Source organism: Thamnophis sirtalis, unplaced genomic scaffold (genome assembly GCF_051295495.1).
Source record: "Thamnophis sirtalis isolate CommonGarterSnake01/CBP01778 unplaced genomic scaffold, rThaSir2_p1.2 scaffold_3, whole genome shotgun sequence".
NCBI classification, from domain to species: Eukaryota; Metazoa; Chordata; class Lepidosauria; order Squamata; family Natricidae; genus Thamnophis; species Thamnophis sirtalis.
The window spans coordinates 68,669,209-68,687,301 of record NW_028261383.1 but is presented as its reverse complement, the minus strand read 5'-3'; the positions used below and the strand labels follow the sequence as shown (position 1 = coordinate 68,687,301).

The 18,093-nt window shown below is 36.3% G+C and overlaps 1 protein-coding gene across 1 annotated transcript in view; it reads right to left on the bottom strand.

Annotated features, from left to right (window-relative positions):
• Positions 1 to 3,900: 3,900 nt before the first annotated feature.
• FAM120A (family with sequence similarity 120 member A) overlaps positions 3,901 to 18,093 on the bottom strand; it is a 63,307-nt gene continuing 49,114 nt past the window's right edge. The window contains exons 13-18 of the mRNA XM_087709078.1: positions 12,383 to 12,592; positions 11,276 to 11,456; positions 10,104 to 10,241; positions 8,728 to 8,869; positions 6,370 to 6,466; positions 3,901 to 5,803 (exon numbers count right to left, since the gene is read on the bottom strand). Coding sequence (XP_087565204.1) covers positions 5,492 to 5,803; positions 6,370 to 6,466; positions 8,728 to 8,869; positions 10,104 to 10,241; positions 11,276 to 11,456; positions 12,383 to 12,592 — 1,080 coding nt within the window. The 3' untranslated portion in view covers positions 3,901 to 5,491. The remainder of the gene's footprint in view (positions 5,804 to 6,369; positions 6,467 to 8,727; positions 8,870 to 10,103; positions 10,242 to 11,275; positions 11,457 to 12,382; positions 12,593 to 18,093) is intronic.

Genomic DNA, 18,093 nt, shown 5'->3' with positions numbered 1-18,093 from the left:
ATGAATGGCTTTTGTCTGTTGCATCTAAAGTCTTATAATGAAAGTCATGTAAATCAAGAGTTTACTAGTCAACTATGGCATTCTAACAGAATTGCAGTGCACTCCAACACCCTTTATTAACATGGATCCACACAAGTTGAGGCTTTTTTTTGTAACAGGATCAGATTTAACAAGCAAACATTTAAATGGACTTCCTTTTCCTGATATTGCTCCTGGTCACAAGAGCCTGTCAATGCATTCCATATAAGTAACTCTCAAAGTATTCTATACATATGAGAACCAAAATTCACATACAAACTTCTTTTGAAATTTATTATTTTGTCACATCCCCCTGTTGCCAAAAGCAGTGGAAGTAGTCTGAGACATGGATTTCAACTTTTGGAAAGCAAGAGAATAGTAGAATTGTAAACTTCGAGGTTCCCAACATAGCTCAGAATATGCCCCGGATATTTTATTTATTTTAAATAAATAAATGTCTGTATGGGATGAATAATTCTTTAAATGAGTTATCTGTCACTCTCAGTAGTTAGAGACCAGCCCTTTTTTAAGAAGCATACTTATTCACCCAGAATGAAGACCAAGATAAGTCAAGAGTAGTGGGAAGTTACAGAGGATGTTTGAGGACTATTTTCACCTCCCATATCTTCTGGTTAAGTACATTTTATGACTGGCAACACTCACAATGGTAACCAGTAGGTGACTGGACAATTGAAATACTACCATCATAGCATATTTTTGAAATGCTACAAATATTTGTTAAATTGGGGAACACTAGTAGAATTATTCTCTTCATCTGAGTAGTAAAGCAGTATAGATGAAGGTCTTAAATTAACCCGATATCTGTTGAGAGGCAAATTCTGCTACGTATGGTTCTTCTAAGAAATTGACTTAACTTGCTGACAATGTTCACCTTCAGACTGGAGGAAAACACAATGAAAACAGCTATCCTTCACTGACACGAACCCAAAAACTTGTGTTGTTGTTAGTTGCGAAGTCGTGTCCGACCCATTGCGACCCCATGGACAATGTTCCACCAGGCCTTTTTTGCCTTTTGGTACTGTCCATGGGGTTTTCATGGCAAAGATACTGGAGTGGGTTGCCATTTCCTTCTCCAGTGGATCATTTTGTCAGAGCTCTCTGCTATGACCTGTCTGTCTTGAATGGCCCTGTACGGCATAGCTCATAGCTTCATTGAGCTACGCAAACCCCTTCGCCATGACAAGGCTGTAATCCATGAAGACTTAGTTGAGGATATAAAACTAACAGGAATATTGGAGAAAAATGCCCATGTAATGCTGGAATCCTTGACTTTTAAGGGGAAGTAAGTTGGAGTGTGATTGAATTGGATTTTTTTGAATTGGATTTTTTTTTTACTTTCAAAAGAGCAATGAGAAGAGATTCCATGACAGGAGAATGGTAAAAGGAAATTAAGGTAACAGTAAATACTAAAGCAACAATTACAAAGAACTCCAAAGGATGGGTGGGTGCTGAAACGTTTTAGCAATGTATATCATTGAAACCTCCCCTTTCCATCATTCTAGAGGGCAAAACAGTGAATCTTTTATTTAATTTTCATTTATAAAATTTATTGGCCATCCATCTTACCACAGAGTAACTCTGGATGGTTTGCAATCATATAAAAGATAAATGTACAGTAAATACTAAAAAAAAAAAAGCCAAATGCTATGATCCAATAGAAGATGGAGAGAGTGGGGGCAGGATGTGTGGAGGTGGGATCTGTTATTTGATCACCTCCTTTGTGATGTTCCCACATTGGAACCCCAAGCTCTTAAGAAAGTCAGAAGGATTGGAGCCAACCTTACTCCAGGGGACAAGATGCTCCAGAGGGCAGGTACAATGGCAGAGAAGGCCCTTCTCCTGGACTCCGCCAGCTGGAATAATCAAAGGCCTGCAGCATGCCTCTTCTGCTGACATGGGTAGTCCCTCAGGTAGCCTGGACACGTCATGAACGGCTTTAAAAATTACTACTAACACCTTGAATTCCACCAGAAGCAGACTGGCAGTCAATGCAGTTTGCGGAGCAGTGGTGTTACATGGGCCATTCTTTGGGTCCCAAGAACTGCCTGCGCTGTGGCACATTGCACCAGTTGTAACTTCCAAATGTTCTTCATGGCTAGAGCGCATTACAATAGTCTAACTGTGAGATGACTAAGGCCCGAATGACTTATTTTCAGTTACAGGAGAGCGGATTCCAAGTTAATGTAGTAATAATTCGACAATAAAATTAGCCAAGAGATTAAAATGTGGGTCTCACTGGATATGTTCAAGTAGAAATTTAGATAGCTATCTAGTAACACTTAACTAAGAATTTGCCTGAAAGACCTGAGCAAATTTTAGGATTTCTTATTCTATTATTATAATGAATCTATCTGCTCTAGAGTATTTGTAAGCAGGTGGTTATTAATTCACTAGGCAGCATTTGGTGCTGCTTGTCTACAACCAGAATGGTAGAAAGAAAAGGAATGGATTCTCCTTCACCTTGCAGTACCACCCCACAAATCTGCATCAGATGGTTAGTGCAGTTTGAAGCAAGAGACAAAAATAGTATGACTGCTGTAGATACTAGACTGGTCTAGTTTGGCATAGTCAGCACAAAAATAGCTATTAATGTTTAAACTGAATGCATACATGCTAATAGTAACAATTTGGGGACAATGCAAGAGATAGAAACATGGGACAAAATACACAACTGCGGATCAGAAACAATACAAAGACCATGGGAATAGATGCTTCACTATCTTTAGCAGTCTTTCCCTTCCTGTTTTTCTCCAGCAAGAGCCAGAAAACAGAAATGCACTGTATGTATTACAATCTATTCTGATTCTATCCTGTTTTTTCCTATCAGCCTCAAAAAAGTAGAAAAGTGACAGAAATTAGACCAATTCCAGACAGTCTAAAGAAACAGCTGTCTTCTTTTGACAATGATGAAATTCTCACTATGAGGCACCATATTAGTTAAAACTGCTGGCATCCCCAAGCTGAACACCTCCCTTTGAAAATGGCAGTTACTGCTGAGTAATAAAATGCATTTTCTGTCCCAACCCTATGCAGATTTAAGATGTTATCCTCTTCCCAAAAGGAGCTCAACACAAGATGGGAAACTAAAAAATCAGGAGGCAATCTTCCCTACCTAGAATGGTTGCAGGTTAGCCTTGTTTCATTGAAAACCATTCATTAGGAAAGTTGCATTTTAGATTTGAGTTGTAGAAGTCCTTTCTTGGTTTCTGTTGAGAATGCCATAGCTTTGCTATTGAATTAAATTAATTCATAATAATTCTATAATAGGAGCACCGAGGTTGTTGTCCACAATGGAACAAGAAATTGAAGGTTTGTTTAGCTTGGGTTCCATTGCAAATTGTGCCGATACATGTTCTCTCAAAATCACTGGTTGCTGTCAGTAAGATGCTTTATGGCACATTATGGAACTCAAAATAGCAAGATTTATTAGATTTCCCAGTGTTCTGAATTTTAATAGTAGAGAGGTAATGTGGAATTCATTTTTATGTTCCAGGGAATTCAAGAATTTTACAAAATTGTAACTCCAATCTTTTGCTTTGAAGGATGGCAAAATAAAAGGAGGCAATTATGCTGCAACAGGAACTTTTATTATTTACACAAAACACCAAAGAGGTGGCATATTGATGACTACCCACCATGTCTGCTCTCAAGACAAAAACCCATCAGCTGCAATTGGCATCCTGGAAGCTGAAAAAAATTAACATCTGCTCAACATGGCTCTACCTTGTTGTCATTACCATCTTTATTTCTAGAGCTCATCATCAACTACTAAAATTGCTGATGTTTGAAGACTTCAAATTTGTATGGGAAAAAAAGAAAAGAAAATTATTGGGAACACAAGTAAGACACCATACAACAAGGTTATACTAAAAGAATAAAGATTTTTATTAAGCATTGTAAGTTGCATTCAATAGCCTTCAAATACACCACACCACAATCCATCTACAACCAATCAAACCCAACAGTAGTTCATTCTTGCACAATCCATGAGTTGGGGCAGAACTCCCTTCAACTTACATTAAGATACCTACTTAGCTCTTGCGGGCAGGGAATAGGGAATTACACCTCATTTCTGATCACTAATGTGTGATGAAGAGCATCAGGAGAATTATATGAAAACGAATATAAAGAAATGATTCTGATTCTGAAGTACATTAAGTTTGGAAACACTAACAAAAACATCAAAATGATACAGGTATATTTGCTTATACTAAATTCTTGATGGGAAAGTTCTCAAGAACAAGCCATTTGTTTCCTGCTACAGAAGGGGGGTATTTCTTGAAGATCAAAGCTTTTTTTGTGTTTTTCCACAGAATTTCATATTTGCTAATATGAAGGCATAAAACAGCAACAGAGAACAATAATGCATACAGCAATGAGTACACCAGGGAAACGTTGATATTCAAAACGGCTAGATAATTTTTTTTTGTTTTAGAATAAATGCAACAGAGGTCAATAATCACAAAATTTTAAGGTTAGAGCAAGATCAGTCAATGACTAAACATAGTTAACATCTTTTATAGGACTATTACTGATTATTAGCTTTTTTTGTTTTGCAAATGGGCACAGTACTTGTAAGAATGGAAGAAAGAGAACAAGAACATGCATAATATTAACTACACACTTTAAAATTATGAACCATGCAGAAGTTTAGCTCAAATAGTAGTACTAATGGTCTACGTCTGATTCAAAAACCACATAGTTCATTGATCACAGATGCATGGTATTAGTCACAAAAAGTATCAGAACACATTGTGTTTCTTTTGAAAAGGTCATTTGCATCTTCTATGATTTTCAAGTTAAATCCATTTTAACTTGCTTGTAAAGTATTATGATGTATATTTAAAATAATCAGAACTCCAATATTACTCTATAATTTTTTTTCGATTTTGATAGTTTGCACATTTTAAACATAAAAAGAAACCACATCAACGGTGATGAAATTTAAGAAAAGAAAGAACTGTGGTTGTGCCTTTCCCCCCCATAATCATGAAATCAAAGCCTTAAGGAAAGCTTTGTGACACAGTAATGCAAAATCAAATATAATGGCATACATATGGTGCCAAGTACTAAAAATTATATTTTAAGCTATATATACTGAAAGACTGCCAAAATTTGTTTTTCTTTTCCTTTTTAATATATTTCAAGAAACAAAAACTACAAGCTTTTGTCATAACCAGTTTAAACTTTGTGTATACATCATTTTAAGTGCGGGAGTCAAATGCTCTTCATTCTCTTTCATTTTTATTGTATTGTAGCATTTTGACTACAACTGGTTAAAACTAAAAATGTGTTCTTTAAATCTCTGACATCCAAGAGGGATCCAAATTTCCAAGTCCTCATTTTTCTCTTACGGAAAGGAAAAAATGTACGTAACTGTAGGCTCTCTTTCTTTCCAGATATTCCTAATCCTGACCCTTCCAACATCCTTCACCCTCTATAAAAAATAAGTTTACTCTTCTTTTTTTAAGACAGTAGCCTCAAGAGCATCATCTTTATGGCAAACACTGTCTGCATTTAGTGCATTTAAGTGAGGATTTGTATTGCACATTTTAGAGTCATTACTCAAGGCACTTTCAGACTGGTTGGAAGCCCTGACATCTGCTGTACTCCCATTCATATGGGAAGCTGGTTTCTCCTCATTCATTATGCCATTTTCAGCCAGGGATCCTTCTGAAGACACAATAGAGGACTTGCCTTCCTCTGATTTTGATTTAAGTTCTTTGGCCACTTCCTCTGCTGAAGCAGCATAAGGAGGTTTGCCCTGTTTTTTAAACATAAAAACAAAATAGTAATAAAAAAGAAATAATGAAATTAGTTAGGAACACAACTGAAAGAGTTACCAGCTTAGGAAAATTACTGAAATTCAGCATTTCTTTGGATTTTTTTACACAGAATATGATGCCTGCAATACTAAGAGCACTTTTCAGTCTCGGAAATATTGATTAAAAAACTGGCATTTGCTAGCTAGTTATTTGCAATCCACATAGTCAGGGGTATTAACTGGCTTAATAGCTGATAATACAATATTGTTTGTAAAACAAAGTTATTTAAACAATTATTATATATTATAGTATATTACTATACTATACAGAGTGGAGAATGTGCTGGTTTATCTAACTGCTTTCTATGGAAATAAAATACTAAGCAGGACATTGGTCTCACTTAACAATTTGGCACGGTTTTTTTTTAATTCTTTAACAAAAACAACAAGGAAAATGAATTTGTTAACCTTCTGTTTAGCCTAATGCACCTAAAACACAATCCCAATGCAACATTAACCTATGTACATTAACAAAAAGAGCTGATATCTGATTTTGTTTCCATTACCTGAATAACTCCCTGGTTCTTATAAGCTCTCCCATAGTATCTTCCTCCTCGGCCAAATGTTCTTATCACTGGTGTGGAAATAACTCCTCTAGGACGTCTTTATAGAACCAGAAAAAGGTAAACACATGTAATTTCATAAATGTATCTGAAAATACAACAGATCTGGAAATTTCCCATGCAAAACCAAAAAGCAATTGTTTTTCTTATTTTTAGAAAGCAACTAAAACATTATTTTATTAGATTGAATTTTAGCTTTGCAATATTTTTCTCCTTACATTATGCATTTCCAACTTATCAGCTAATTAACCTAGCAAGAGAATAGTTTATGATTATTTGAATAGTCATTGGTACTATAATTTATACCGGAATAAAATTATCCTCATTGCTAGAACATGTTCTTAAGCAACCTTATAGAGTTGAAGAAACTTTCTATGAATAGATTCAATTGTACTTCTTTATTGATTCTTAATTGCCATTCTATTTTTACAATTTCACCCTAGTGTTGACATATTTTTCCAACTGCAGTAGGGTTAATTTCCTAATTATTGTAGCATTAATTGTCTAATTAAAATGCAATATATTTTTAGTTATTTATTGGATTTACATGGCTGCAGATCTCAAATATGTAACTTTCCAATGAATAATAATAAAACTACATACAAGTATCACATTAAAAGCAGGAAATATTTTTTTAAAAGATCATATAATTAACACAACCAGGAAATGGCACTGTCACCAGTCAGGGCCCCAGGCTTGAGATGGAACTGGGTTTCTAAGGCCTTGCAGAAAGCCAGTAAAATCAGGACAACCTCTCTCTGGAAGAACAGCATTCCAGAGGGCAGGTGATACAGCAGAAAAGGCTCTCCACCTGAGCTGTGACACACAATGTGCCTTAGCAGAAAGGATTGGGAATCTGCTTCCCCCACATGGATCAGACAGGATGGGGAGAAACAACTGGGCAGAGATGGTCCTGTACGTTTCCTGGTTCCAAGCCGTGAAAGGCTTTGAAAGTGACTAGGCCACTGAGAAACATTCTTTTTGGTACAGTAGTCCAATGTAATGAGACATTACAGGGTGAAAAGCAAGGTGTACCAACCTTCAATCCAAAAGGCTCTTCATACCCTAACCCTATCTCTTGTATACCTTCCTTGAGGTAGTGGTTTTTTAGGTGCCAACCACTATTTTTTGGGACTACCATACTTGCTATCCATGTCTAGCCCGGTAAGCTGTGAGAGACAAAGCTCATCCTACCTGTGCGGCGCTTCTTATAATTAAAAAGTCAAAATCCCAAAGTTACAATCATGTCACCTCCTAACCATGTCGCATAACAGTCATGATGTTCTCTAGAGAACCTAAAGTGATGATATGCTATAGATCAGTGATGGCTAACCTTTTCGGCACTGAATACCAAAACTGGAGTGCATGCGCCGGAACCCGGAAGAGCAGCTGGCCGCTGCGTCCATGCGCACCAGACTAGCTATCTGGCACACATGTACATGACAGAACCCAGAAGAGCAGCTGGAGATGATGCACATGCTCACAGAGACGGCTCTGTGTGCCACCTCTGGCACGCGTGCCATAGATTCGCCATCATGGCTATAGATGAAGAAGTCTCTGCCTAAATATTATGAATCACAATATAATTCTACATAAAATTCTAAATGAAAAAGTTAAATTAGCTTGAAATATGCATGTTGGATCATACTGAACATGATAAATTCTTCAGAAAAAAAAACCACCTACCACAAATTCCTGACCACATGCTCTTGGAGATTCCAACATTAATCAATTAAGTTCTAAGAACATAGGATGTCATGTTCTTTGCCCACCTTCTGTGCTCATTTTTACAAAAAAAATAATTCTTGTCTATATACAGAAGGGATTGATCTACTTTGTATGTGACAAAAAGCAAGCCCCTGCTCACAGGGATGTGGACTGAGAATCTGAATTCGCTAGAATGTGTCTGGGTTAGGTTCTACATTCACCATAAATGTATAGATCAGTTTGCATCTTCTCATTATTTAGCATGAAATATTAATTTTTAGAATTATCTCTACATTAGATTGCCTTTTGTATTTAAATATTTGTATATAACAATACTTTGAAACCAATAATATTTTATAGCAATCAACACCACACCTTGCAAACTGCCCAAAGCAATACAACTGTGATGGGCAGTATAAAAATTTGATAAATAAAATTAATCAGTCTTTACATTTACATTCTAACAAAATAAAGAGCTGAGCCAATACACTCCAAACTAAACAATCACCACTGCTGTGTCATAATCAAGTCAAAATCCAGCAGGCATCTCTTTTAATTAATCCAAACATAATTGCAATGTTGGTATTTGCTTACCCTCTTGGCCCTCCAACAGAAACCACCTGCAGAGGAAATGGCCCCCTGCTTCCTCCTCGACCACGCCTGCTTCCAGCCCAGTGGCCCACCACAGTGCCAGCTATTTCAAGCTTCCCTCCCTGAGAAGGAATGGGTTGGACACCTAAACCAAGATTTAAAAATGTGTTATTCTGCTATAGGAATTTAAATGGAGGAATGTTATTATCTCTGAAAAATTACTTTTTCTTTTTAAGAGTGGCACATACCTGTATAGCCTTTGTTTCAAAGTAGGATTTAAGGCTACTGAAATCAGTGGCACAGCAAGCACAAACAAAATCCAGTTCACACATTTTTGTGAAATGAAGAGGGTACAATGTAAATTTATCATTTTAAAATTACACTTGGGTAAACTACTTCTACGTGACCTTTTCTGAAGACAAAACCTTCCTGTCCAACAGAAACGTTGCTTCCACAACCCTCATCCTCTTGTCAATAAGGAGTAGTTTGGGATTTGCTGGCATGTAAGTGAATAACTAGGGGACTGCTAACATAGCCAGAATAGACTTGATATTTCAAAGAAAATATTTGGATGTTTAATCCAGTTGTTTCAAACTTTCCTTTTGAAGAACTTGAAAACCCCCTAATGCTGTGAGAATCTCAAATGTTTAACATTTACCAAAAAAGGAAAGCTGCATTAACTAATATTAAAAATACTGAAACAAGGTATACATGCATTCTAAAATCTTCAGAAAGCTTTTCTTTCAAAATGCATCTAATTTTAAATTTGAACATTTGTATCTACTGGTATTATTACAATTTCTATTTTACTTTCAAACAAGCATTTCCAATGATCTAAGGAAGGAACATTAGCTATACAACACTAACTTGAGCTAATGGCAAAAAGGTTAAAAGTAGTTAGAATCAGAAGTAATATAAATGTAAATGTACTAATGACTGCAATGTTAATATAGTCACAGAATTTAATTCTTTTTTTTGTATTTTATTATCTGGTAACAACACATTAGCTGCTACATTAGGCTACTAAGGAATAAATAGCAAGTACAGCATCTAGCCAACTTAATTTCAAAAGCTAAGCAAGGCTACTACATGGCTGTAATCACCAGGGCCTGAGCTTAGTCTGAGGACAAACCTTAACTTTAAGGGACATTAAATAGATCTTTGATTTAGAGACCACATAGCAATCTATGAAAAATAATTCAAATGTAGGAATTTCCTATTCTATCTTTTCACATACATACACTGAAGAAAATGGGAGAGCTCTTTCTTTAAAGTATGTGCTTTATTTTAGAAAGACAAACTCATACAATGAATGTTGGAAAGTTCCAGTCAATGCACTGCTGTTGTGAGCAATAAGAAAAGGGGATTGGTGGTATTACCGCCCTGAAACTTGCTAGTCCTGTTGCCATCGTTGCCAGGGAAAGGTCCAGAGTGTCCTCCTGTGGCAGTCATTCGGAAGGTCCGATACGCGCCAGCTGCAACTGTTTCCCCATAAGGGCCCCCAAAGCCATAGACTCCTGTGAAAAGGAAAAGGATAGACCCTCTTTAAGAATTAATTCCCAGACTAATATTGCTTTTTGACAATTTTAGGTATCACTGTAATGGGCAGACTTTATTATGGTCGTAATCAAGGACTATCTGGCTGTTGGGGTCTGCAACATACCTTCCTTCCCTGACTAGATGGGGCAGGCTGATATAATGGGACCAAAACGGTTGCAAAGGTAACCTGGCCCCATCCCATATAAGGCTTTATAAGACATAACCAACACCTTGAATTGGACCAGATGGATACCAGCAGCCAACCCAGTTTGTGCAGCAGAGATGTTACATACGCCACTATTTGGGCACCCAAGATTGTCTGTGTAGCCATATTTTAACTATCTGAAGCTTCCAGATTCTTTTCAAAGGTAGCCTCATGTAGAATGCTTGCAATAATCCAAGAGAAATGACTAGGACATTAGTCACTGATATTGATTTCCTGTTAATCAATCTCAATCTCTCAATCTCTCTCTCTCTCTCTCCCTCCCTCCCTCCCTCTCTCTCTCTAGCATTGTTCGGAGAGATGCTGTCTTTATTTATATACAAGTGTGTATAATTTTTGTTTCCTTTTTAGCTTTTTTACCAACTCCTTTGAATAGTGTATAAATATTGTTTATCTCTGTGTAAATATACAATTATATATATAATTAAATATGTAATTGAATTACATATTTAAATTTGGCTATTATCTAGTTATAAGTCTCTTTGTATAAACAGCTTTTCAGGGTAAATTTTAGTTGATAACTATTTTTGCCAGTTCAATTGCCTTAATTTGCATTGATCTGCTTGACTAATATTCCACCATTCCATTAGGAGCTGTAAGTGATATATGTAGAGTTTTTCCTTCTATTTTTACCTCAAAATTATGAGTTAGGTTGGTCTGAGATGTGAACCTGAATCTCACTCGTATAGTCTGATACATTCACTGATACATGGTTCCTACACAAAGGTGCTAATACAATCTCTCATTAATTTATATTGGATTAACTATTTAACAGTGAAGCAATCTTACCAGCGAAGCCTCTGCCTCTGCCCTGAGGTGGAACTGGCCCAAAGTGCCGAGGATAAACAGAAGCTGGATAGAAAGGCATGGCAGGTGGTGGTGGGAAAGGGAGTGGATGGTTTTGCCTGGAGAAATTTAAACCTTCAAGGATGCTCTGGCGCATCTTTTCTACCTTGGCAGCTTGTTCAGCCTACAACAAACAATATGCACAACATATTTATATTATGAACACAAATCAAGTATATTCATACATTTCTAAATGACATTATTGAAGACAGCTAGCCAGGTAATTGATGGTATTTGCAAGCAGTAAGGGTCAGAAAATCAAGACATCAACAAATTATCTCCCTGTAAGATAAAATTGTTTCCCCTATAATGTTTTATTTTCTTAACAAAATATTGAAAACAGTATATCCTCTGTTCATTGTTTATGTTTTGGAAAATACAGTTTGTCAGAATACCCAGAGTGATTTGAAAGCTTTAAAAATCTTTCAAAATGGTGTATACAAAGTTTGGATTATTTGAATTTTAGTTATACAGCAACGTCAAAGAAAGGCAGGGTCTCCTAGATGTGAAAAATCCATCTGTTTTCCTAGTTAACAAAAAAGAAAGAGCAGATTCTGGATCACTTATGTGATAAAAAGTAAGAAAATATAAAATTTGAATGTGTCACAGATCACCTATATATGTCCATACCCTATACCAAATTACTACAAATTAATTTTTGTTAGCATGCAGAATCATGAATTTGAGATGGGTGGCCATTTATATGGAAGTATAATAAAAAAAAACAATATTCCAAATCAACTCAAATTACTGCAGCACAAAATAATTATCATCATTTTAAGGATTTGAACAATCAAGGATTAACTTCTTTACTTGCAAACAGACATACTTAGAGCAATCAACATTCAAGAAAGCTTTTAGCACGATACAACCTATCAGATAAATAATACATTCTATTATAAGTTTAATTATATATTTGCCCTTAGGCTAAAATCCTCTGTCTACAAAAGAATTTGAGCTCATTACCAAAAACAATTATATTGACTATCTATTTGTCCATATACATACACATTCAATTAGACATCGCACCCATCGCAGGACCAACATTACCTGACCATCACAGAGGTCAATGAGGGGAGCTTTCTCCCGACTTGCTTTGATGAGCTTCGTCTGGAACAACTTCCCATCAAAGTACATCCATGGACAACAATGCTCCCATGGAATTGGCTGCCCACAAGCATCATTGGCAAACAATGCCATATCAACACCACTCATGAATAATGCCGAGAGCTGAATTCCTCGAGGATCTAGGTTTTCAATCTTAAAAACAAAAGTGTAGAACTTTATTGGTTAAAGTATATACAAAGATCCAATTAAACTATAGACAAAGTGTTAAAATAGATTTAAATAATACTTTTTTTAAAAGATATAGGCATGAATTTTTGCAGTCATTGCTGTTAAGTAATTAGTCTTGTTTAGAAGTCTGTGAAACAGCCCATAAATCATAGTTTGCTTAGATATTCTCTGTATATTAGTGAGAAATACCACAGAAATCTGTGAGTGCACATGAATTGGAAATTGTATATTAATACTCACAGCATTTAGCCATTTCCACATCTCACCCAAGCTAAGCAGAATCAAATTAGTTAGTACCTAGATAGAGGAAAACTATACCAGAGCTATAAGGTATACTGGGGAAAACTATGGAAGACATTATGGATTTCAATATGGCCAAAGTACATGGATGTATCTGTGGAGTTATACCTGACTTAACAGAGCCTCTAACTTTCTTCCATCACTAGCCCAAAAGAGACATTTGCACAGATATCTAAAATAGCAATGCATGTTATTAGGATATCTCTCTCTCTCCCCTCCCCCCACTCTCTCCTGCCAATCCTGCACAAGATTTGACTTTAAGAAGAAATGCTTGTCCCTCACCCATCACAAAGCCCTAAGTTATTTAAAGATAGATAGTCTGCAGTATTGGGGCTGCATGAAGCTTCCAAACTCAGTTTTTGTACCCACCCAAGCCCACTTTCACCATCGCAGCTGAAAACCAACGTCTCAAAAATAAACAAATTAGAGTTAAAAAAGGACATCCCCCACAAGTTACATCTATATCTGCAATGTTGTTCTCTGCAGCACTTGATTCTCTCCAAATGATACCCGCAGTCTGTAGATACTGAAAAGTCACCCATGCTTGCTTTAGTTATTGAAATATAGCACGTCTCTTGCCTCTTTTAAAAGAATAAAATTTGCCCCAATTACTGAAAAACCTGAACATTGAGTGATGTGATTAGTTTAGCTATAGCACTGCTACCATGATAAAGCTGGAGAAGAAAATATCCCAAAGGCAAGGAAAAAATGCAAGAATGCCTTAGTAGGCAAGAAAAAAAATCAATTTGATTTCATTGTAGAAAAAGCTTGTACAGACATATTAGGGAAATTAATGATGCAAATCACTATCCAACCAACAGAATAGCAAATATCTGCAGTAAAAATTGCATCATATCCTTTTTTGTCATCTTAAGTACAATATTTAGTAATATTAATAAACATAATGCATGTCTTCACATTTTTTATGAGACTGTTATTATAAAAGGAAATTGGGGTAGCTTTCTAGACAAACACAATTATTTCTCTCTTTTTCTCAATTAAAAATCAGAGGAGCTGTCACTTAGTACATCTGATGGATGATCCACTATTCAGACTCCTCAAGGAGCCCAAGATATGACTGGATTTCACAGGTCTGCGACTAAAAAGCTGTTTGATTATTTTCATCTAATTTCCATGTATTTTGGTGTGCTGAAAACAAATAAAATATTGAAAAAACTCTTAAACATCATGATTTGTCACAACATGCAAAATTGTCTTCAAATTTATTATTTTTTTAAAAAAAATGGTATTTTTTTTTATATTATGGGTTTTTAACCAAATTTAGTCCAAATTACTATTAATTAATTCACATAAGTGCATTTAAGATATAAAATGCCCAAAAAACCTTAAAGGGTTTGTCCGAGTTATGTAAAAAAATATAGCACTGTAAATCTGATGGTCAGCAATATATACATAAGCTAAGCAAGTTTTAAGTCTGTGCTTCTAATGGTAGAAGGGATTAATCTTTCCTGAAGAATCCAGTGGGAAGGAGACAGTGCAGATAGCAGCATCTCCGGTCAGTGCAGGGGGCATGGCCAGCACTGTGACGTCTCGTGTACAGACACAAAGCTTCTCTCTCCTGCATGCCACACTTGTGCACGAATCATCATCAGGCTCTTGGTTCTAGGCTGTTCACACTTTTTCATCGCAATTCATGTTAGTTTGTCGCTCTTCAACCGTTATGTTATGGCTCCGTGAAAGTGTATTAATTCGCCAGACAGTTTCTGTTTCATCTGTGGTGAATATACAGTGTTGAAGCAACAGCAGAATATTACAGACTTTGTGAAAAAAGTATACTTTGCATACTTTGGACTAAAAATTGGAGATCAAGATAAAGTTTGGGCACCTTATAAAGTGTGCAAACGGTGTGTTGAGGACCTCCGAAACTGGTTCAAGGGTAATAAAAAATCTTTCCGTTATGGGATTCCTATGGTATGGCGAGAGCAAAAGAACCATAGTGATGACTGTTACTTTTGTTCATGCGATGTGAAAGGATTTAATTCCAAATGGAAGCATTCCATTTCATACCCCAATCTTCACTCAGTAATTCATCCCATCCCTCATGTCACAGATATACCAGTACCCAAGTCCCCTGCTACCTTAGAAGAGATACCAAGCTCCGATGAAGGTGAAGTCATACCTGAACCAGATGACGAATCAAGTTCTGACTTTGAAGATGATATAAGATCAATATTGTTTTCTCAGGAGATGGATGCTTTGGTAAGAGACTTGACTCTTCCCAAAGATGCCACTGAATTACTCAGATCAAGGCTGAAAAGCAGGAATTTATTGATGCCAGGAGTGTCATCTTCATGGTTCAGACATCATGAAAAGGAGTTTGTTCCTTACTTCGCCCAGGAAGACAAGTTGGTTTATTGCATCAATGTCGAAGGTCTGATGGGTCAATTTAAAATCCAATATGATTCAGAGCAATGGCATATTTTTATAGATTCTTCCACAAGACGTCTCAAAGCAGTTTTACTCCACAACGCTTCCATATCTGTAGGTCATTCCGTACACTTGAAGGAAACCTATGAGAACTTGGAATTGGTTCTTCGTAAACTTAAATATGAAGACCATGGTTGGCAAGTGTGTGGGGACTTGAAGGTCTTGTGCATGCTGCTCGGGCAACAAGCTGGGTATACCAAATACCCTTGTTTTCTGTGTCTATGGGACAGTCGAGATCGACAAAATCACTGGACCAAGAAGAGTTGGCAGCCAAGGGTGCTAACAGCTGGTGAAAAAAATGTCCTCCGAGAAACTTTGGTACCTTCCCATAAAGTTCTTCTACCACCTCTCCACATAAAATTGGGATTGATGAAGCAATTCATAAAATCACTTCCAAGAGATGGAGAATGCTTCAAATACCTAATTTTTAGGCAATAACAAAGATCCTCACTACAAAAAGATCATCGGAAGAATGCTGAAAGCATTTCAAGCTTTAGGTTGCCTGATGAGTTTGAAAGTGCATTTCCTCCAGTCCCACCTTGACTACTTTCCTGAAAATTTGGGAGCTGTGAGTGAGGAACAAGGTGAACGATTCCACCAAGACATTAAAGAGATGTAAAGGAGATACCAGGAAAAATGGAGCATTCCAATGATGGCAGATTACTGTTGGATGCTTCAGAGAGACATTCCAGATGATACTCACAAGGATAAATGCACCAAGAGGAGCCTCACAAGGAAGAAGAATTGAGTTTAGTGTTTGTAGGTGAGCTCATTTCAGTTCAAAAAAGGATTTTCATGAAAATATTGTAATGAAACTTTAATTTTATAAGTCTATTTCCATTTATTTTGAGGTATTGCCTTATTTAACATAGTTACCTAAATTGTCAGGAAATGTGATGTCCTATGACAAAATGGAGGTCATTTTCGGATTAAGCGCACCAAAAACCATAAAGATTATGTAGAATAACCAAAACAGCTCTCGATTTTTTTTTTTTTTTTTTGCAGACCTGTGTTTTCTAGATAGAGAAAAAAAACGCTTAGAACTATTTTATATGTGAAAGAATTCTAATAGTTTATTGCAGGAGTGAGCAAGCTTTTCAGGTGGTATGGGTATGTTTTTATTTTTGCAACTTTGCTGCATGTATTCTGAAAAACTGGTTGCCATGAGCAGAGGCTTTCTTATTTATAAAATGGGTACCAAAGATGAAGATTTCCCTAATTTTAAAATGGCTGCCACTATAAAAGGGCTTGTCTAATCACAAACAGTATGATCAGCGAAATCTCCTTAGCTTTGGGTAGCAGGAAGATACATCTGTAAATTTAGCATAGAACTACCTTTACCTGCCATTTTTGTTTTCTAAGAATGTCTGTGGAGTTTGCATGGAGGACGAAGACATGATACTAAATAAGAAATGAAGCTAAAGCTGGAGCTTTCATTTCTTTAAAATGAAAGGATAATTTAAAAATTAAAGATAGGAAGATATCCATAAACATTGGTAATTATGAGTACCATAACTATCTCTGATATAATTTATAGAACTGAATCAACAAGTGTATTATCAAGTTTTGCTTTTGGAAAGAGCGGAGGAAATATTTTGTCTGTTTGCCTTGCAGTAGCTCTGGAAACACACATTTAAGCATTTGTACAGAATGGGAAGTAGCTTCCAGAAGCAGGAGACTAGTAACAATTAGGTCCTTTCACTTTCCAACAGCCCAAAGACTCTTCTTGTATATTTGGATCCACCTGTCAAATGTTAATTTCGTTTACATTGGTACAACAATCCATCAATATCAGTCTATGTTTTGAAACTGGATAGTAACTATATGCTATCAAAAAGTTTTAGACTTCAACATCCACACACCCTTACCAGCATAGCCACTGATCATGCTATCTAGGAAGTACAAGAGTTGAAGTCTAATACATTTGAAGAGAACAACTGATTGGGCCAGAACATTCAAATTCGTACATGTAGATTTATGTGTGTCAGGGATGGGTTTACCGAACAAGAGCAGTTAGATCAGATTTTTAAGGTACTTCCAATGTGTCCTATAGAAACAAACTTATGGTGACAGTGTCATAACTGCAATAAATACAGTAGCATTATGAAAATGAAGTCCTATATGATGTGCACAGCATGCCATAAATCTTATATAGCATGCATTACTGTTGACCGAAAAATGTATTTTATTTCTGTCAAACCTAACTTGCTAATAAAATAGACTGTGTATACAAAATTATTCTACATGCTTGAATTTTGAAAATGAAAGTACAAGTCAATAAGATGAATTCAGCCTTTTATTGTTGGACAAAATTTGAGATTTACTGTCATCCAGTATGGTTCTTTTCCAAGTCACTCACCTGTAATTCTAAGCTCATACTGATTTAACTGGGGTAATTTACATTCAGAATACAAATACTGCCTTACTGGGTCTGGCCAATGATCAATTTAGCCCAGCATCCTGTCTTCAACGCTAGCCTATATCAGACGATAGAGCCATGGTGTGAGGTAGGCCTCCCTAAGGAAGTACAAGTTGTTAGCAGGAAAGCAGTGAGCGGTTGCTGAGAAAAAGACAGAAAAGTGGGGAAGGGGAGGAAAGGGAAGTTCTACAGAAAGAAGCAAGACAAGCAAAAACAAAAATTACCTATATAGATGGGACAAAATCTTCATCAAAAAGTTCAGTTTAACCAAAAAAATCACAAACTCTTTCTGCTGAAT